Raw genomic sequence first — 22,676 nt, 5'->3', positions numbered from 1 at the left:
TTTGTTTCTGCTGCATGTTCCTGGAACATGAAGTACCCACTTTGTCCATCCATCTGTCTTTCCATCTATCCTTTCCTGTCTGGAGTAATACTTTGCCCACACTTAAGCAAAGATCATATTAAGATGATATGCAGTATTCCAAATTCAGGGCCTGCAACCCCTTAATGAGTTACTGCCCTTTATTGAAATTTTCTGTCTGGAGCATAACTTTGCTTGCATTGAAATGAGGATAATGAAACTTGGTTTTTACATTGATCGTACTAAGAGCATGTGCTGTATTCAAAACTCAGTTCATGCAACCTTGTAATTACAGAGTTATAACCCTTTGTTAAAATTTTATGCCTGCAGCATAAATTTGCCTTCATTTAAGCTAGGGTAGTGAAACTTTGTGTGTAATTTAGTTATATGTTAATGTTTTATGTTAAATTTTGTGACCAGTAAAGTGTTTTTTTGGGAGTATTCATCAGTTTTAATATGAACACGTTTTCAGGATGCTTTAAGACGGGACAGTAAATATTATATAAGTACTCTATCACTGAGTGGAGTGGAACAGGTCACAGACATGTTTTTCCTGGCCTTGAAAGTTCAAAATATTGAATTACCCAAAGTAAAGAACTTTTCTTTAACAGGTATGTCTTAATAAGTAATTAAGATGGTAATTGATATTAAAAAAAGCTGTAAACAAAAAGTTGTGATAAATGCCTGTTTACTATTTTAATGAAGTCTTTTTGTTGCAATGCCATGCCATTGTCATACTGAATTTATCACATTCTTCTTAATGCGAAATATTTAAGATTTTGTTTTCTTTTTAAATACTTTAATATGTCAAATACACTCATTTTTATGGTGATTAATCCTCAACCACATGAAGCTGAGGAAGCTGTGATGTCAACGCTGCCATATCACCTATTGGCACTTCATAAGCAAATTGATCTCCAATGTAAATTTTCTTTTATTGTGCAGGCGGTTTAGATTTCCTTTAGCCAGTTATTATTTATTTAGATTATATTGTGAACTAATTTCTTACTTATGCAATGAAAATGTTCAAGTATACACTTGAAACTTACAATTTGAAATTTCAGGGTGTCCATTTATCACAGACCAGGGTGTCCAATGGCTTTCAGAGAATAGTGATGTCGCTATACAGGAAGTATGTATAATCTTCATCTAGGTTACAGTTACTGCTATTTCCTGATCTAGGACATGCTACTGTCTGGGGATGAGATGGTGTTGAAAATTTAATAGATACCTGATGTGTAACATGCACTTTGTCATTATTTATTTCAATACCTCCTCCAGGGATTGAACCAAGAACCTCTGGCTAAGTACTTATCTTACACTCAACCAATCAAGCCAGGTCTTAGAGAAGTTTTTTCCAGACAAGTAGTATACTGCAGCTAGTGTTAAGGAGGATTACACACTCAACTTCAAGGAAAGATCTCATCCTCAAGTTTCCAGAGATTTTTATGCTCCCAGAAAGTTGTCATTTTGTCTGTCCTTTTTGTGTCCAGAGCATAACTTTGGTCAAAGTTAAACAAAAAACATAAAACTGGTTGTGTACATTGTTCATACTATGATGATGTGCAGTGTACCAAATTCAGGGACCACAATTGCATAATTCCCAAGTTATTGCCCTTAGTTAAAATTTGATTTTCAGAACATAAATTTTGTGTCCAGACTTGGTGTATTCAAATACTAAAATGATGGGCAGTGTACAAAAGTCATGGCCTGCAACCCTTAATGACTGAATTATTGCCCTTTGTGAAAATTTTATTCACTTTATAGTTGTATTTTGGGAGTATTTATCAGTATCACTGATACTCTTGTTTTTTAACAGTGATGCTTTTAGAGCAATGCATAGTATCATTCTCTACATGGATTGAAATATAGCAAAGGTCATTACGTGCTATTGATTTTAATATCTCTGCAAGATTTCGAAACTAGGACCTTTTGCTTACTAGTCGGGAACACAGTATAGAGAATATCTCAGCTGTATGGTATATTGCAGCTGTTATTTATCAAGGTTATATATATAGACCTATATTAAGGTATTATTTGATGCTGTGATTTGAGACTCAGTAAAAGTTACTGTAGGATGAAGCAGTATTCATTGGAGAGGTCATGCTTATTGTTTAGTATACTTACATAGGAGCTCCACATAAATACTGTATATATGTATTGGTAAAGAGGACAATAGGTAAATGGTATTCCATATTATATCTAGGGAGAAGTTAAAACTGGATGTGGTTTTGATTTGGCAAAATGGAAAATTTTGGATAAGAGCAAGATTAAGTCAATTTGGATTATGTTAGAGAAATTGTAATAAATTCACATTTTAATCTGTATTCCATTTTTGAAATGATGGCAAGTCTAAAAATTGAGCAAGATTTTGTTTAGATACCCATTTTTTCATGAGAAAGAATTTCAGTATCAGAACTTTTACTATAGATGCATATATAACCTTCATCAGACTAACATGCAAAAACAATGGAAGAATTTCAAATGCTTAATTTCCTTTTCCAGATTTCATTCAGTGGGTGTAAAAACTTGACACACAAAAGTCTGCACATCATTCTAGATATGGTTCCCACACCTGTAGACATAGATATGTCTTTTACTGGTGTGTCTTTTCTCCCAATGGTTCCACGTAAGTTTTACAAAATTTGCAATGATATTTTTTTCATAGTCATTTACTGAAAATGGGCTTTAACATTAGTATGTATACTTCCCAGTTGTGATCTGTATTTACTTTAAAAGAGAAGTTTTTCACAAAGAACATTTGTAAAGCAATCTGACCAAGGGTTAAGGTGAATTAAATGATGCCACCATGAAATATCTGCAGTGATGAAGTTAGTTTTGCACTTTGAAATAATGGAAACTATTTTAAAGGGAGATAACTCTATCTTAGCATAGTTCTGCACTAAGAGATATTGGAAATTATTCAAGGGGGATAACTCTTAATTAAAGATAGTTCTAGAATTGAAAATTTCAAATTTCATTTGTTATGGTTCAGAAACAGCTGTCAGTTTTTTGCTAACAAATTGACATCAATACAAACCATGTTTTGTCTAGAAAGTGACTTCATATATCTTGATTATAAAGGAGTTTTTCACTCAATATTGGAAATAATTTAAAGAATACTAAAAGACAGTCATTAAAATGATATGTTAATTTTGTTTTGATTTAAGCCTCAACAACTAAACTAAATCTCATTGGCTGTCCTTTAATATCACCTCCTGCTGGCATGCTGAAGGTCAAAACTCTACCTGAGGTGATGAAAGGTATGGCACATGTCTCTCTTTATTCATGACCAGCAACCACTAATCCTATTGTTCCACTATCAATGCACAAAAATTGTTTATCTATCAACCCATCCTTCCTGGAGAATATTTTTCTTTCCACTCAAGAAGAATTTCTTAGCTGAGGTAGACCAGTCATTTTTGCTATGGTTATTGTTATACAAGAATGTGTACAAGAGTGGCCCCTCTCTTGTCTTTATTTGAGACAGTGATATATTTGTTATATTGTTACTAAAAGCTTCTGTTTAAAATAGCCTTCATTTCATAACTTCTTTGTGAAATACTTCCTCACATACATCATATCCTTGGATTAGTGTATACTAACTGGTTCGATCTAGAACCTAAAAATATTGGTTACACTCACTGTGTTCTGATTTTTCAGACAAGGTGTTGACACCTTATGAAAACTACAAGTTGCTTGTTTTACATCATCCCAGTGATGCCAACAAAACTGGAGTTTTTACAAAAAAGACTCTTGACTTAAGTAATCCATTTTGTGTGGAAAAAGCTTGGCACCCAGAACCTTCTTATCCTCACCAGTACAATGTGTATGAGTGTGTTACTGGCACTGTAAGTAAATCATACCTTGGCTCGATGTATAGATATAATCTGTGTAAAAGCTATTTTAACAAGGGATCCACACTAGTCACTTCAACTATTTACAATTAAATATAAATACAGCTTGAAACTTTGTTCTTATCTGGTTTTTGCCATGTTTTTCACACATGTACAGGAATTCATATCCATTGATAATAAAATTACATTTTCTTTCTTTTAGAGAACTTTCTATAGGCTTGCTTTTCAGTGTTCTCTGAATCTTTATACAATGCATTATAATTGCACCATATTTATTCAGCAGGGTATGTGATAGATTAGTCTTGTATTGGGTACATGGACCAACACTTTGAACTGGTTCTCATTTCTCAGAAAGCTTGGAAAGGGACCAGACTGTGGTGTTGTGGTTGTCTCCTTGATCAGATCACTATCTCCCAATTGCAATGGATGGGCCACCCTTCTGTTGTTCAATTAGGTAGCCGAGAGATACTACGACCTCAGAATGACCCTGGCTGGTGATGGGATAAACACAACAAATTCATTGGCAATAAGTCCATGGTTGATATGTATAATATACCCATCCTTGCATGTTGCTGCCCATTAAAGTTATAAATTAATGCCATTTCATGAGCTATGATAAGTTCAGTCCTTGGTTTTAAAGAATAGGTAACACATGGGTTCCCTGGACATTTTAAGAAAAATATGAGGAGGGTGAATAAAACTTTTTTTTATCTTACAACAATTGCAAAACAAGCAAAGGGTCTTTCTGTGGGAGGAAACCTGAGGATCTGTGGAAAAACCCATGTGGTCGGGCAAGTGACCCCAAGTCCTTTTCACATACTTTCAGGAATCAAATTCCAGACATCTAGGTGAAAGGCATGTGCTTTACCACCGCAGCACCTGACCACCCATTTTTGCCTTTAACTTTACTGGATTAAAGAATATTTATGGAGCTATGTTCATGTAATCATATTTAGATCCAAGGATTAGAGTGTGATACTAGAATAACAATACTGGAGATCTTCATTGTTACATTTACTGTTTTTCTGAAAATGTAAATTTTACTCTTGTGTTAGTTAATCCCATTCTTGTTCATCCTGACAGGGCTGTGAGAACTGGGTGCTGAGTAATGGCTGTGTTATTGTCCTCCCGTTCTCTAACACAGACGATAAGACAGCAAAGAATGTAGCATCACAGATCATGTCTGTTATTGGGCAGGTAAGTAATTAGTTGTAGTTTCCCAAATAAGGCAAGCTTGCCAGTAGTGACAGAATTCTGACTGACTGACATGTAGATCTGATGGAAAAATAGGTAGTTAGATATGGCAGGGATAGACATGACACACTTAAAGCACCTGACAGCTTCTAATTCAAAGATTCAAGATGGATGCTATAGCCTGTTTGGCTGAATATTTACAGCTAAAACTGGAACTCTCTTGATTTTAATTTAATATTTGTCAGTTAGGATGGCACTTAATGTAACCAGTATCATTAGTAACTGCAGTGATAACTTTAAATTCTGGTTTTAATCTCTCTATTATCATGTAAAGCGTGGAGCATTTTGTAAGGATCTTTTAACATTAATAAGAACAGTTTTGCAGATTTACTCTGGACAGGTATATTAACAGTTTTATTGATGTGAGATTTACCTTAGGGGGAATTAGGGGAATTCCCTTTGATGATGATGTCACACCAACAATGTACAGCTTGAGAATAAGAATAACACATACTGGGATATAAAAAGGCATACAGGAGAAGAGAAAAATTATCATAACCTTTTGTTAGTGAGATAGGAGATCCCAACCCTTTGGGAAAGATTGTTAAAATGCAAGCACTTTTCAAGTCTCTATATTTACTAACTTAATAATCTTATCCCTTTGATTAATATCTCTTAGTTTCATTTCCAAAGTAGTGGAAATTCAATCAATTTTGAGAGAGAGTGCTACACAGGTAAGTGAAATTTGCATACTTTTAAGAGTCAGTGATTAGTTCTGAAGACTACAAACGATGAATGTTAATTGATGTCTTGCAGTACTCAGAAAACATTTTTGTTATGACTGGACTTTCTGCTGAAAATGAAGATTCTTTGAAAATATTCTCGGACAAAGTCATTGAAATCTTAAAAGGATGGGCTGATCTGCTGTATGGAGCACTGTCTTACAAAAAGTGAGTTTTCAGTATCTGATCACGAGAGGTTCTAATATCACTATATGCCGAATTCATTGGCATTAGATAAATGTATGAAATGAGGGGGTAAAGTTCAGAGAGCATTGTCACATAAAAGCACGCATACATGTATATCTTGACTGTACCATACTGTCGAAAAACATATATATATATAAAAAAAAAGAATTAAGTCCCAAATAGGATGTTTTTTTTTTTAAAAATTCTTATTCACTTTTAAATATAAACCTCTATACATCTTGCGTGTATAGTTGATGATCTCATCATAAAGATCCACAATAATCACTATGATGACCAGAGATCTGTAAGAATGATGTCATATCTGTATGCACCTGCTGTTTGTGTTTTAGGGGTCAGGATGGGGGTTGTGTGATTGGGGGATGGGAGGAGGGCATGTGTATAGGGTTATCCATATCTGACTATCTAATCATGTCTCATTCCATCGTATCCTGTCACCTCCTGGATCATATCGATGATACAAGTTGAGAACTTCAATCTTTACATACCGGGTATTTGATTCATATTATCATAAGATCAAGTTCTACACCCTGATCAGTTGATGGTTTGTACAGAAGTGTGGGATGTATTCCAGACTTGTTAACTATCGTTTTCTTCAGTGACGAGGACCAGCCATTGTTGAAAGAACACAAGTTTGATGACCAGATACAGACTGGATTAGGTCACTCCCTTCTAGACACTCTCAATATGATCCTGACAAATCAAGATCTTCTAACCACAGTTAGCTTGGTGAGTTTATGATGTTTGCTATAATGGTAGAAAACACAGGTTTTGTTGGTATTGTTGTTAAGCTACCAATTTAAATAAATCCTGGTCCTAAAACACCGGGCACATACAAGGATTTGGCTTAATGGAGACTACAATTCCTCATATTTAGGATTGTTTACTTTTTATCAGTTTATTGTTTGTTTTTATGTCTCTTCAATTATTATATTTTCTTAACACTATAAAATCTATACAATATCATTGTCCTAAACACAGTACACATATTTCTTCTTTTCTTCCATCATGCTGTTTTCATTCAATTTATTTTACATTTTTTTAGCAATACAGTTTTTATTTAAAAGTACATATATTACTAAATTTCTTCAATCATGCTTTTCATTTTAAATTTTTTAGCAACATATTTTTTGTTTTAAAGATTTTCTGATAAAATCTAATGATTATAATTAAAAAAAAACTAATCAACTATTAGATTACCAAATGATTCCCATTCATTACTGTTCATAATTATGTTGCAGCTAATTTAATTATGAAATTTCTTCATGATCAAAAAATATGTTCAGTTCCATAAAGAGTATTTCTGTTACTGCAAGATTGGTTTGTCACTAAGTGGGTATGTTTTATAATATGCCAGTTACATATGTAACTACGGTGATGTCAGGTTCGCAAAATATCACAGGTTACATTGTGACATGATAATGGAGACCATAGATGTAGGGCCAAAATGCCTTATGTTTGATTTGGAAATATCCGTTTTTTACAATATTTACCTCAATCATTAACCATGTATTGAAAAGGACCCTAAATTTGTTTCCATTTAATATGTAATTTGTCAGACACATATTTTTGATTTTAAGATTAAAATTGAACAATCTAAACTTTTTTTTTATATTACATATCAAACTTGGACAAGATCCTTTATATATTACAGGTTCACAACACAGGGTTTTGAGAGATATAAGTTGATGAAAAATTTGGAGAAGTTGTAATAGAGGCCTCATTGAGAAATATGCTATTTCTTTTGACAGTATTTAGTTGGATGTGTTTTTGTGGAGAGGATGTTGAATACAAACCATAGCCACAGTCTTGACATTCATACTCCATTACAACTTCCAAGGTTTTTCCAAGGTTTTTCCAAGAACTTTCCAAAGAAAACCAGGGATAGCAGTAGTAACTTTAGAAAATTTACAGAAATGTATAATGGCTACATGTATATGATATTTTAATCTATTAGGCAGATGATCCAAAGTATTCTTTCCTCAAGTCATCACAAAAGACATTAAAGAAATCATTTCCATGGAACAATCTTGGATTTTTTACGGAAACCATGAAGATATTTGAGGCTGTCACTGCCAAACCTCGTCTGGTGACATCGGTTGCTGACATCACGAAAACATGTCCTCCCAGTTTGCTTAAGGAATTTGATTCTCAGTCAGGATGTCGTGAAATCAGTAAAATGCTGGAAGTTCTGCATGATCGTGTAAGTAGATAATCGTTATATACAGTTAACCAACACTCATTCGTGGATGATCTGCTTCAGAGAATTTCACAGTGACCTAAATTTTCATATTAATTATGCTAAATTACGACAGGAGTTGTTTTCTGAAATACCTTGTATTGAAAAGATAAGACTCTCCATGTAGAGGGGAAAATATTACAATAGAATGTACTGTTTCCTGAAATTTAATTGCTGCGAATTTCTTATGGTGCTGATGCTGAAATCGCAAATGGTAGTTGCCAAAAAACAATGTTGGTTTACAATGCTGAAAGTCGTGTAGCAGTGTTAATACATGTAAGTCCCTAATTAGTCAGTTCATATGCCTCTTAATGAAATTAGTTCTAATATTTTCTTCATGACTGCATGAAAAATATGTAGTCAGCTTCTAAATGTTCAATGCAATCAAGTAACAAGGGAAAGTGACATTTTTGTGTGTTTCCTCAGTAAAGCATGAGAGTTAAACAGTACTCAAGAAATCCCGCTTACTTACAAGGTTATCTGAAGGTCAAACATGACGGTGATGTGGAGGATGAATTTAAAGCCAAAATAATAATTGAGACATCTTCACTACTTTTTAGTAAAGTTAGCTAGTTTAATATGTCTTAGTCACCAGTTACTCAAATCTTGGTTAGATTTAATCAGTAGTTAGTGAAATTGTTTTAGTATAAATTAAACAAAATAGGGAACATTCTTTATCTTTTTAAAACTTTAAATTTGTTGAGGCATATCAAATTCCTATTTAAAAGAGTCCAGTTTGTTCTGAAATTCTGTTTTTTTTTGTTTTTTTTTAGATTTATCGTTAACCATTGGTTAATTATTTAACCATGGTACAAACAACTGGAGCCAGGAGTTTACAATTTCTGTCATGTTTTATTTTATCTCAATAGGCTGTATTCACATCATAGAATTTACTTCCTATATTCTCCAGGGCTGCTGTTTATACTTCCCCACTGTTGACAAGAAGCCAGCTTTGTGTGACCTCAGCAGTCTAACCTCCCTGGTTAACCTAAGGGGTCAGGCTCCACAACTTGAATGCATCTCAGGGTTGGGAATTGACATACCATGCTGGAGGATGGATGACTTCAAAATTCTTTTCAGTGGCAAAGAGGTAGGATGGATTAAGTTTTCATTTTAACATTGTTTATATTTACACTTTTGACCATCAGTAATTCCACAGTTCATAAAGTCCCTGCAAAGTAGGTTAATAGGCCATAGTTTCTTCTTTCTGTCATAATTTGAGTTCTAAAATTTTAAGATGTGATTAAAATGTTAAATCAATTTTAACCTTGCTTAGAAAATTTTAGCATAATTTCTGATTTGTGCTTAACAAATGAATTATTTAGTATAATTCAATAAACATTTCCAAAAATATAGTCCAGATGTGATCTACACTTACAAGTCAAAAGGACTAATTTCTCTGTGAAAATGGTATTGATTTTGTTTACCTGTGCTTCCATTGTCCACATGTACTATGCATTAAGGTCATTATAACATGTCCTCAAGGTCAAAGGTCAAATTAGTGCAGATAGGAATCTTATCCAGCTATTATTTTTGAACCTTTGAAAATATTGTGCTGTAACTTTAAGCACATAACTTTTCTGCAGTGTAATTTGCCCTGCATTGATAATATCAGTGGCATTCTTTCCATACGTTAAAGATCAAATAGTGCAAATAATGTTGAACAATTATTGACTTGTAAAGGGCTACTCAGAGATTACATTAAAATTGCCTGAGCAAGTGCTCGTTAAACATAATATGATTTACACAAGTTTAAGTCAGCAAAGACACTATTGTTTAACATTACGCCAGAGGCTTAAGGGCCATTATTTGGTTGTGGGCTGATGAAAGCAGTGATATCAAAATAGTCATAATCTCTTATCCAACATTTTGGAAACCAAATTAAAAGGACTGTTATAAAATTTGAAAATAGAAAAATATCAACAATATGATAAAGAGCTTCCAAATGTTTTCTGAGCTATTAACAAGCATCTAAACATAAGTTAAAATCCGAACCAAAGATGATGAAAAGATATTGATCTGGGTGAGCAAAAAATTGTTTATAAGTCCATGACAATGTAAACAGCATTTGTACAGATGAACAAAATTGATGTCATCAGCAACAAAAGTATGATATAGTAAAATAGAACCAGAGTTCTGTTCATTTTGTCTTATCAATAGTAAGGTTTGCCAATACTTCTGTTTCTATAAATCATATGTGTATAGAGATAGCATGATATTGTACCTTCTAGTGAAAACTTTTTTTTAGATGAACCAGAATGATAAAAAAAGTAACAAAAGATCGACAAAGATATGTACCAGTAATATAGGAATTATTAAAATGAATGACATGTACCTATACATTTCTGACTTTCTTTTTTCCATAACAGGCCCAGATCAACCTATTTTTAGACATCCTGACAGAGCAGGGTTTGGTGTTCAGATTTCCATGTTCTCACAAGAACCCCAAAATTGCAGACACACTTGTCTATGTGATGACTGAGGATCTCCCTAAAGATCCCGATATACCAGTGGTAAGTAGTGAAATTGTAACTATCTCCCCTGATTATCCAGATATATCTAGTTATAAGTTACCTCCCCTTTTGATCCAGACATACTCAGTTACTGATTATCTCCCCTGATCATCCAGACATATCTAGTTATAAGCTACCTTCCCTGTTGATCCAGACATACTTAGTAACTAATTGTCTCCCCTGATCATCCAGGCATATCTAGTTATAAGCTACCTACCCTGTTGATCCAGACATACTCAGTTACTAATTATCTCCCCTGATCATGCGGACATATCTAGTTATAAGCTCCTTCCCTGTTGATCAGACATACTCAGTTACTAATTATCATCCAGACATATCTAGTTATAAGCTACCTTCCCTGTTGATCCAGACATACTTAGTAACTAATTATCTCCCCTGATCATCCAGACATATCTAGTTATAAGCTACCTACCCTGTTGATCCAGACATACTCAGTTACTAATTATCTCCCCTGATCATCCAGACATATCTAGTTATAAGCTACCTTCCCTGTTGATCCCATACTCAGTTACTATCCATCATCCAGACATATCTAGTTATAAGCTACCTACCCTGTTGATCCAGACATACTCAGTTACTAATTATCTCCCCTGATCATCCGGACATATCTAGTTATAAGCTACCTTCCCTGTTGATCCAGACATACTTAGTAACTAATCATCTCCACCTATCATTTAGACCTATCTGGTTACTAATTATTTGTTTGTTAGCTGAGTGTATTGCCCTGTGAACAGTCAGGGTTATATGGGGTTAATTGTCTTGCTCAAGGACATAGATATGATGAAGAGCAGTCTGTTTCTCAAACAATTACTGTTAGGGAGCATCAAACCATATACCTCAGATCTCCAACTGAGACAAATACTCTAACTGATTAACCTATGATGGCTCCTGTTAGTAATTATCTCCCTTGATGATAAGGACATATCTCATTAATAATTATCTTTGCAATGATCAAGAAATAGCTAGTAAGTAACAACCTCCCCTATTGGTCCAGACATATCTACTTACAACTTCCTGTGATGATCAAGACATACCAGCATAATTATTAGCAAATTATATCTTACCATGATGCTCCAGATATGCCTGTTAAGTCACTTTTTCATTGGTAGTTAAATAGGTTGGATGGGCTTAACCTGCAAAAGATATCATCGACACATAAGGAGACTGATGCTAGACTGTAGAATGAATAATGCACATTGTGATTGACAAAACTTTGGAAACTGTGCATTTCTGAATTACAGTTAAAATGTATTTGTATCATTTGCAGAAATGTATGCTACCTGAACCTTTTCAAGTGGGATATGGGAAAGCATACTCCCACTGATGTTCCAGTCATACCTGGCTAGTAATTGAACTGTCATTATCTCCCCTGATGCTCCATACACACCTAGTAATAAATAAATTGTCATAAGCCCCCCTGATGATCTAGTCCCATCTGGCCTCTAATAACTTCTCTATATGAGGCATACATTGGGATGAGACGTACTTATCAATTTTGTGATGTTACAGGATGAGATATGGCCTCCGGACATACCAGATGGAGATCTACAAAGAGATGCATACTTTACCTTCCCATCACTTCCTCAATGGATTTTCCCTTGCTTTCTCAGGTAATATTATCGTCAGTGATTAAAACATTTCTGTTTTAGTTAAAATAAAATTCAGTTCGATTGAATAAAATATAGAGTTGAAAGCCAATGCGTACACTTCCTGAGCAAACAGGTGAAGTTGATATGGTTCAGATTTGCAGACAACATCATTACATTTGCAGAAAACTACAGGAGACCTCCCAAGTTGTATTAATGTGGAAGACTGGAATTGTCCTCCGTCAAGGCCCTGTCATGGTCCTAGTTGAACTTCTTATGAATGAAATAAATCAAGGTAAATGAAATCAGTATGTAATTTGCATGTTAAGTAGAATATGAATAGAATATACTTACACAATGTGATAGACACAGATGAACTATAGTAGAAATACTGACACATTATACAAGTGTTGTCAGCCTCTAGTTATGTCATATCTGGTCAAAGGCATTCAAAATCAAGGTATGTTTTAAAGGGTCATTAAGGAAAAATACCTTATAATCATTTCTGTTGTATATTACATTAGATCCATAGATATATTTCAGAATTTTGAAATGTTGATAGCAGGTTGATAAAAATTAAGTGATTCTAGCATTTTCACGATTTAAGCTGGTCTTGATTTAGCAAATACCAAGTTGACCTGACAAAAGCAGGTGAGACAGCATCTCAGATTATGTTTTAATGAAAGGATAAAAATCAATGTTGCTTTAACACTTTGTTTACAAGCCATAATGAGAAGACAATATTTCATTTACAGATTTGCTAGTGATTGTGATCTGTGCCAGAGTTCAGACCTCTGCCATGGCGTATACCCTTTACGTGACCTTCACCAACATTAAGACAATCCTTTCAGGACTATTGAACTCCAGAAACGTGTTTGCTATGGTATGTCTAAAAATATCTTTGAAATAGAAGTAAAAGCACACATCTAACTTACAACAACAAAATCTGTGTCACAAATTTAACATCACAGTAGAAAATTTGCTCTGTCAGAGTTTAAGAATAAAAAGTAGAAACAATTTGACTTAAGTCTAAACCTTGGCCCTGATTTTGGAATTCTAATTACCTGATAATTTATTTATTTATATTTTCTAATTATAAAAGGGAAATATGGATTAGAAATAATTTTATGGTGTCATGGTCATGGAAATATCGTTTTGTTATTTGGCCTATTTTTGTTTTTTTAATTTTGCTTTTTAATGGATACAAATAGAGAATTGTAACTTCGGAAGTAGAGTGGTAATTTGCATGCCAAGTTCTGATTTGGTTACAGTCAATCCATTTTCAAGAGTTTTGGCCATTTATCTTATAGAGAATTTTAATCACAATTTTCACCAAAATGATCCGAACCAATTGGAGAATGATAATTTAGCCTGTCCAAACCTGAGTAGGAATTTAAAAAAAAAATGTATGGAAAAAAAAAGTTTTATTTTATGAGTCATGAGTATATCATTTATCAAAGCTAATTTACTGAAAGAATCTGAACTTTATGGGTAGGAGAAGGGGTTGGGGTTAAGAGCAGGGGTGGGGGAGGGTAGCAGGGGTGGGGGAGGGGATGGGGGTATTCCTGTCACTCCAACAAACTAAGTAGGTAATGGAAGCTACTGGTACATGTATACCATGTTGATTTACTGGTTGTGTGATTGTGTTTTTTGTAGAAAACTATTTGTTGCAAGACCTGTAACCCAACCAGGAACAGAAAACATGCCACAAGTGCTGAAAACAACTGTTGTCATGTGACAGAAATGAATTTCAAGCATTTGTCAAAAAGAGATGTAGTTCTGTGCAAGAAGAATGGTGGTCAGATTTTTATGAAAAGAGAGGAATTTATTGGTCCAGGTATATAGAACGTATATATGTATCTATGGAATTCTCTCTAATGTTGTATAGTACAACAATATCTGGTGCAACACTGTTTCTTCATGATTCTTGAAAACAGTAATATATGTTTTCCAAAACTTGCTGCTATTTTTTAGAATTTGAGACATCCACAATATTGTTGTGTATCATTTTTCATTAGTATTTAATTGAAATCTCTCTTTATATGGGACAATTGATTCAAATTTTACGTTTTTTTGTCTTGAACAGATTTCAAACCATTTGACATTGTCCCGAACCATACTGATACAAAAATGGTTGTAACAGCTACCAGCAGTGAAAATATGGACAGGTCCTTACGCTGCCATCTTTGTAACAACTGTGGACAGAACGGGATAGGTTGCCATGGCAACTTGGTACCTGGCATAACAACAAGGTAAGTAGCGTAAAATGTATAACTGAAGGCTTCTCAGCCTCAGTGTTATAGTCCTGATGAAGATCGCATGATGGTCGAAAAATTTCAACCACATCTAGATCACAATAAAGTAGGTAATTGTCCTTAGATGTTGAGAAGCTTTCATTTCTACATTGTATGTTCACCACGGAGGAAGGAACTCTGTTGAATACTGTAAGGTATCCCCATTTCTGCATTGTATGTTCACCACGGAGGAAGGAACTCTGTTGAATACTGTAAGGTATCCCCATTTCTGCATTGTATGTTCACCACGGAGGAAGGAACTCTGTTGAATACTGTAAGGTATCCCCATTTCTGCATTGTATGTTCACCACGGAGGAAGGAACTCTGTTGAATACTGTAAGGTATCCCCATTTCTACATTGTATGTTCACCACGGAGGAAGGAACTCTGTTGAATACTGTAAGGTATCCCCATTTCTACATTGTATGTTCATGACGGAGGAAGGAACTCTGTTGAATAATACTGTAAGGTATCCCCATTTCTACATTGTATGTTCACGACGGAGGAAGGAACTATGTTGAATACTGTAAGGTATCCCCATTTCTACATTGTATGTTCACCACGGAGGAAGGAACTCTGTTGAATACTATAAGGTATCCCCATTTCTGCATTGTATGTTCACCACGGAGGAAGGAACTCTGTTGAATACTGTAAGGTATCCCCATTTCTACATTGTATGTTCATGACGGAGGAAGGAACTCTGTTGAATAATACTGTAAGGTATCCCCATTTCTACATTGTATGTTCACGACGGAGGAAGGAACTATGTTGAATACTGTAAGGTATCCCCATTTCTACATTGTATGTTCACGACGGAGGAAGTAACTATGTTGAATAATACTGTAAGGTGTCCCCATTTCTACATTGTATGTTCACGACGGAGGAAGGAACTATGTTGAATACTGTAAGGTATCCATCCAAGAAGATACTGCTATTTAAAATTTATACCCTGGATTGGGAGACTGGCGGCATATTTTTTTGTGCTATCTATTTTTCTGTTGTCAACATTAACCTTGCCCATAACTATTGCATGGTATGAGATAGTGCTTTCATATTTGGCATGCATGTTCTTTTTGTTGGTGGTACCAAAAAGTTTTGATCATGTGACCTTGACCATGACCTTTGACCTATCTTAAAAAGTGAAAAAAAAAAATCATCACCACCATGAAGATATCAGTGTTTCAAACACATGTGTGCATTCAATTAGCACATGCCTTACACTGTACTTGCCTTTCAACTAACTGTCTGGGGTTTAATTCCCAGAACAGACATGAAAAGGTATGGGGTCTCCTACCCGACCATGCAGGCTTTCCCCGAATACTCTGGTTTCTTCCCAGAATAACACCCCTTGCCTGCTTACATCCAAGCCAACAAAAGTAATTAGTATAAGTTGAAATAACAATTGTTGTAAAATAAATAAAGTTTATATCTACTTCATATTTACAAAACGTTTTTGATATATGTATCAATCACTTAGATGAAATAACAACAGCAAGCAGAAAAACTTTTTAATTGGAAATGAAGATAGTTTCTGATTTCTTTTACAGGCATTGTAGCTGTCAGCATGAGTTAAAATTGTGCTCTTACTGTGGGGTGTGTGGTCACTGTACACAGGTCCTATCGGTGAGATGATATTACTATCACACACACAGAAGTTCAGTGGACATATTCATGTCTAGGTTGTAGTTGCACAAAAAATCTTTATTCCTAGAATGTTTGAGATTCTTGTATACAAATTGTGAATTTATCGTTCATGAAATATAACTCTATTTGAAGGAAGTTGTAATAAATAAAAAAGAATATGTTTTCTCTGTAAATACATACTGTAAAACCTGTATTTTTGTAGGACACAAGTTTTGTTTCTTATTTTTAAATTTCATTAGCATTTGATTTTGCTGTTGAATAATATTAAAAAGACCATTAATATCAAACATTCGTCTCAGATTTTTAAGGGTTCCCTGATTCACGGACATATGAATGCATGGATTTAGAGCACCTGCAAAATCATTGAAAATGAATCCCTCCCAATAATTAATGACTTACAGTACTATTTGTTATTTTGTTTTCTTTTTGATGTAGGAAGCCTATGCTATGGTGCATCCCAGCTTCCGTCTCAAAACATCGGATAAAACAAGGTGTATTGGGAGTATTATGACAGAAACCGAGTTTGGAACTTCTCATAACTATACGTTCCCAGATAACCTGTCACTGACCTATTTTAATCATCTCAGTATGTACATGCTGACCACGACTTGTGACTTCCACATCAGTGTCAACAGGTAACATATCTACTGAGCAATAAGCCCATGTCTGGTAATAATCTCATGGCTGGTAATAGGTTCATATCTGGTTATAAGCGCTAATGTCTGATAATAAGTTCTAATGTCTGGTAATAAGCTCTTATGTCTGGTCATAAGCTCTAATATTTGGTAATAAGCTCTGATGTCTGGTTAATGACTGGTAATAAGCTCTAATGTCTGGTAATAAGCTCTAATGTCTGGTAATAAGTTCTGATGTCTGGTAATAAGCTCTGATTCTGGTATTAAACTCTTATGTCTGGTAATAAGCTCAAATGTCTGGTAATAAGCTCTGATGTCTAGTAATCAGCTCTAATGTCTGGTAATAAGCTCTTATGTCTGGTCATAAGCTCTAATATCTGGTAATATGCTCTGATGTCTGGGTAATGTCTGGTGATAAGCTCTAATGTCTGGTAATAAGTTCTGATGTCTGGTAGTAAGCTCTGATGTCTGGTATTAAACTCTTATGTCTGGTAATAAGCTCAAATGTCTGGTAATAAGCTCTGATGTCTAGTAATCAGCTCTAATGTCTGGTATTAAACTCTTATGTCTGGTAATAAGCTCAAATGTCTGGTAATAAGCTCTGATGTCTTGTAATCAGCTCTAATGTCTGGTAATAAGCTCTTATGTCTGGTCATAAGCTCTAATATCTGGTAATATGCTCTGATGTCTGGGTAATGTCTGGTGATAAGCTCTAATGTCTGGTAATAAGTTCTGATGTCTGGTAGTAAGCTCTGATGTCTGGTATTAAACTCTTATGTATGGTAATAAGCTCTTATGTCTGGTATCAAGCTCTTATGTCTGGTAATAAGCTCTTATGTCTAGTAATCAGCTCTAATGTCTGGTAATAAGCTCTTATGTCTGGTCATAAGCTCTAATATCTGGTAATATGCTCTGATGTCTGGGTAATGTCTGGTGATAAGCTCTAATGTCTGGTAATAAGTTCTGATGTCTGGTAGTAAGCTCTGATGTTTGGTATTAAACTCTTATGTATGGTAATAAGCTCTTATGTCTGGTATCAAGCTCTTATGTCTGGTAATAAGCTCTTATGTCTAGTAATCAGCTCTAATGTCTGGTAATAAGCTCTTATGTCTGGTCATAAGCTCTAATATCTGGTAATATGCTCTGATGTCTGGGTAATGTCTGGTGATAAGCTCTGATGTCTGGTAATAAGTTCTGATGTCTGGTAATAAGCTCTGATTCTGGTATTAAACTCTTATGTCTGGTAATAAGCTCAAATGTCTGGTAATAAGCTCTGATGTCTAGTAATCAGCTCTAATGTCTGGTAATAAGCTCTTATGTCTGGTCATAAGCTCTAATATCTGGTAATATGCTCTGATGTCTGGGTAATGTCTGGTGATAAGCTCTAATGTCTGGTAATAAGTTCTGATGTCTGGTAGTAAGCTCTGATGTCTGGTATTAAACTCTTATGTATGGTAATAAGCTCTTATGTCTGGTATCAAGCTCTTATGTCTGGTAATAAGCTCTTATGTCTAGTAATCAGCTCTAATGTCTGGTAATAAGCTCTTATGTCTGGTCATAAGCTCTAATATCTGGTAATATGCTCTGATGTCTGGGTAATGTCTGGTGATAAGCTCTAATGTCTGGTAATAAGTTCTGATGTCTGGTAGTAAGCTCTGATGTCTGGTATTAAACTCTTATGTATGGTAATAAGCTCTTATGTCTGGTATCAAGCTCTAATGTCTGGTAATAAGCCAGTGTCTGGAAGTAAGCTCTGATGTTTAGTAATAAACCCATGTCTTGTAGTAAACTCTAATGACTGGTAATAATTTTTAAGCTCTAATGTCTGATAATAAGACCATGTCTAGTAAATTAACTTTATTGTCTTGTAATATAATTTCAAGTGTTAGGGCAACCAAACATGGGTCTGTCATGTAAATTTCAGACCTATAGGCAGATTAAATGATCTTGTGAAATTTTACAGTTGTGTTTGATTTTGGAACAAAAAATCCCAACATTTCTGAGATTTGAGAAATGATTAATATGAAATCATTTGAATTTGGTTTGTGGTTATTGGAAGAATAAAAATAGTAGGCACAGTTTTTTATAAGTATTATCAAGGAACAGAGAAAGGTGAGACATGTAATTACAGGTAATTCACACTTTGTAGTGTTCGCCTGTAATTAGTGTACCATGATTTCATTCTGTCATAGTGCTGGAATGTCAGTGGATTATAAGACAGCTATGGGAACAATAACAGTCAACGGTCAACAGAAGGCACAGGAGGTCAGGTGTAAACAAGGAGATCATCTGGAACTCAAAATATTACCTCAGATGGTAAAAATTCATCGTCATTTGGATATTCATATACATACATCCTGAAATTTCATTTTCTTAAATTGTTGAACTAAGTAAAATTATTTAAGTTTTAAATCATGTTAAAATTATATTTCACCTTTATTTAAGGCTGTGGAAGAAGAAGACAAATATTGCTTTCAAAATTTTCAATTGACCATGACCCTGAGGTTATTTATGTGTTGGTATATGGTTGAATTTGAGCTCCATCACATTCATCTTTTCTCACAACTTTAATGTAAAGCATTTCATACTTTCTATTCATTTGTGAATTTTGAAAGTTCTGTTTAAAAAAACTTCCATTATTGTTCTATGCATTCTATCAGCTGAAGGGTACCCAGAGGGAAATCTTGGAGGTCAGGAAAAATGAGGTGACCTTGGTATCAACCCGTCTTATGGACAAGTCAGTGAAGGTCAAATGTACACATCGTCCATCCAGCAAGATGTTGGTCTTTACACACAAGCTGATGGTAATGAGAATTTTTTGTAAATGTACAAGATTTTCTCTAAACTCTAAATAACATGACCACTCTACTACCTTGTTAAACCTTAATAAGAGACCACAGAGACAAATACTCTGTAACCCTTAACATCAGACCACAAATACACTGTAGCCCTCAACAACAGACCACAAATACACTGTACCCCTCAACAACAGACCACAAATACACTGTAACCCTCAACAACAGACCACAAATACACTGTAGCCCTCAACATCAGACCACAAATACACTGTAGCCCTCAACAACAGACCACAAATACACTGTAGCCCTCAACAACAGACCACAAATACACTGTAGCCCTTAACAACAGACCACAAATACACTGTAACCCTTACACATCAGACCACAAATACACTGTAGCCCTACACTGTAACAACAGACCACAAATACACTGTAGCCCTCAACAACAGACCACAAATACACTGTAACCCTCAACAACAGACCACAAATACACTGTAGCCCTCAACATCAGACCACAAATACACTGTAGCCCTCAACAACAGACCACAAATACACTGTAGCCCTCAACAACAGACCACAAATACACTGTAGCCCTTAACAACAGACCACAAATACACTGTTGTCCTGAAAATCAGACCACAAATACACTGTAGTCCTGAACAACAGACCACAAATACACTGTAGTCCTGAACAACAGACCACAAATACACTGTAGTCCTGAACAACAGACCACAAATACACTGTAGCCCTCAACAACAGACCACAAATACACTGTAACCCTCAACAACAGACCACAAATACACTGTAGCCCTCAACAACAGACCACAAATACACTGTAGCCCTCAACAACAGACCACAAATACACTGTAGCCCTCAACAACAGACCACAAATACACTGTAGCCCTTAACAACAGACCACAAATACACTGTTGTCCTGAACAACAGACCACAAATACACTGTAGTCCTGAACAACAGACAACAAATACACTGTAGTCCTGAACAACAGACCACAAATACACTGTAGTCCTTAACAACAGACCACAAATACACTGTAGTCCTGAACAACAGACCACAAATACACTGTAGTCCTGAACAACAGACCACAAATACACTGTAGTCCTGAACAACAGACCACAAATACACTGTAGTCCTGAACAACAGACCACAAATACACTGTAGCCCTTAACATCAGACCACAAATACACTGTAGCCCTCAACATCAGACCACAAATACACTGTAACCCTTAACATCAGACCACAAATACACTGTAGTCCTGAACCACAGACCACAAATACACTGTAGTCCTTAACATCAGGCCACAAATACACTGTAGCCCTCAACAACAGACCACAAATACACTGTAGTCCTTAACATCAGACCACAAATACACTGTAGCCCTCAACATCAGACCACAAATACACTGTAGCCCTTAACAACAGACCACAAATACACTGTAGCCCTTAACAACAGACCACAAATACACTGTAGCCCTGAACAACAGACCACAAATACACTGTAGTCCTTAACAACAGACCACAAATACACTGTAGTCCTTAACAACAGACCACAAATACACTGTTGTCCTGAACAACAGACCACAAATACACTGTAGTCCTGAACAACAGACCACAAATACACTGTAGTCCTGAACAACAGACCACAAATACACTGTAGTCCTGAACAACAGACCACAAATACACTGTTGTCCTGAACAACAGACCACAAATACACTGTAGTCCTGAACAACAGACCACAAATACACTGTAGTCCTGAACAACAGACCACAAATACACTGTAGTCCTGAACAACAGACCACAAATACACTGTAGACCACAAATACACTGTAGTCCTGAACAACAGACCACAAATACACTGTAGTCCTGAACAACAGACCACAAATACACTGTAGTCCTTAACAACAGACCACAAATACACTGTAGTCCTGAACAACAGACAGCAAATACTCTGTCACTGAAAAAAAAAGAAAACAAAGCACACCCTAAATAATACACATGTTGTCATAGTATCTCTTCTCCAAACATCCGAACCACCAAACTAAACTTCTACCACAAGAGAAAGGTAGGGATGAATACAACACCATTTACATCACAATGAATATGAAATATATATATAACACAGGTCTAGTTACATCCCATCACATATTGTTGTCAGTAGTTTTTATATCAGGTGTAATAGACAGTATCATCTGTTTCCAGGCAATGGAAAACCCTCCAAAAAATCAGGCACTCAAAGGTCAAAAAGGTCAACCAATAAGTCAGCAAGATGGTGATGGAAATATTTTCAAATGCTGTGGACCTTTTCCTACAGGTATACACATAGACCAAGGGGGCCAAACACAACTACATGATTCCTTTCCTCAGAAATATTGAATAGTGTCAATAAGCAGACACTGTGGAATGATATCACAGTATTTTAACATTTCTCTATTGTTAGTGTAGATATACATATTTCTGTGTTAATCTCTATTGTTAGTGTAGATGTACATATTTTTGTGTTAATCTCTATTGTTAGTGTACATATTTTTGAAATGTAGATACATATTTTTGTGTTAATCTCTATTGTTAGTGTAGATGTACATATTTTTGTGGTAATCTCTATTGTTGGTGTAGATGTACATATTTTTATGGTAATCTCTATTGTTAGTGTAGATGTACATATTTTTGTGGTAATCTCTATTGTTAGTGTAGATATACATATTTTTGTGTTAATCTCTATTGTTAGTGTAGATGTACATATTTTTGTGTTAATCTCTATTGTTAGTGTAGATGTACATATTTTTGTGTTAATCTCTATTGTTAGTGTAGATATACATATTTTTGTGTTAATCTCTATTGTTAGTGTAGATGTACATATTTCTGTGTTAATCTCT

General features: G+C 35.1%; 1 protein-coding gene across 1 annotated transcript; it reads left to right on the top strand.

Annotated features, from left to right (window-relative positions):
* The first annotated feature begins 16,858 nt into the window (after positions 1–16,858).
* Positions 16,859–22,176, top strand: LOC132546958 (uncharacterized). Its single transcript, XM_060210687.1, has 4 exons — positions 16,859–16,986; positions 19,179–19,302; positions 19,647–19,790; positions 22,003–22,176. Exons 1-4 carry the CDS (start codon positions 16,859–16,861, stop codon positions 22,174–22,176), a joined length of 570 nt encoding a protein of 189 aa, XP_060066670.1.
* Positions 22,177–22,676: the final 500 nt, after the last annotated feature.

This window comes from Ylistrum balloti, unplaced genomic scaffold, assembly GCF_031769215.1.
Source record: "Ylistrum balloti isolate Yb309-2 unplaced genomic scaffold, AGI_CSIRO_Ybal_v1 Utg369924, whole genome shotgun sequence".
NCBI classification, from domain to species: Eukaryota; Metazoa; Mollusca; class Bivalvia; order Pectinida; family Pectinidae; genus Ylistrum; species Ylistrum balloti.
The sequence above is the reverse complement of the archived record's forward strand: the minus strand, read 5'-3'. Positions and strand labels throughout refer to the sequence as shown.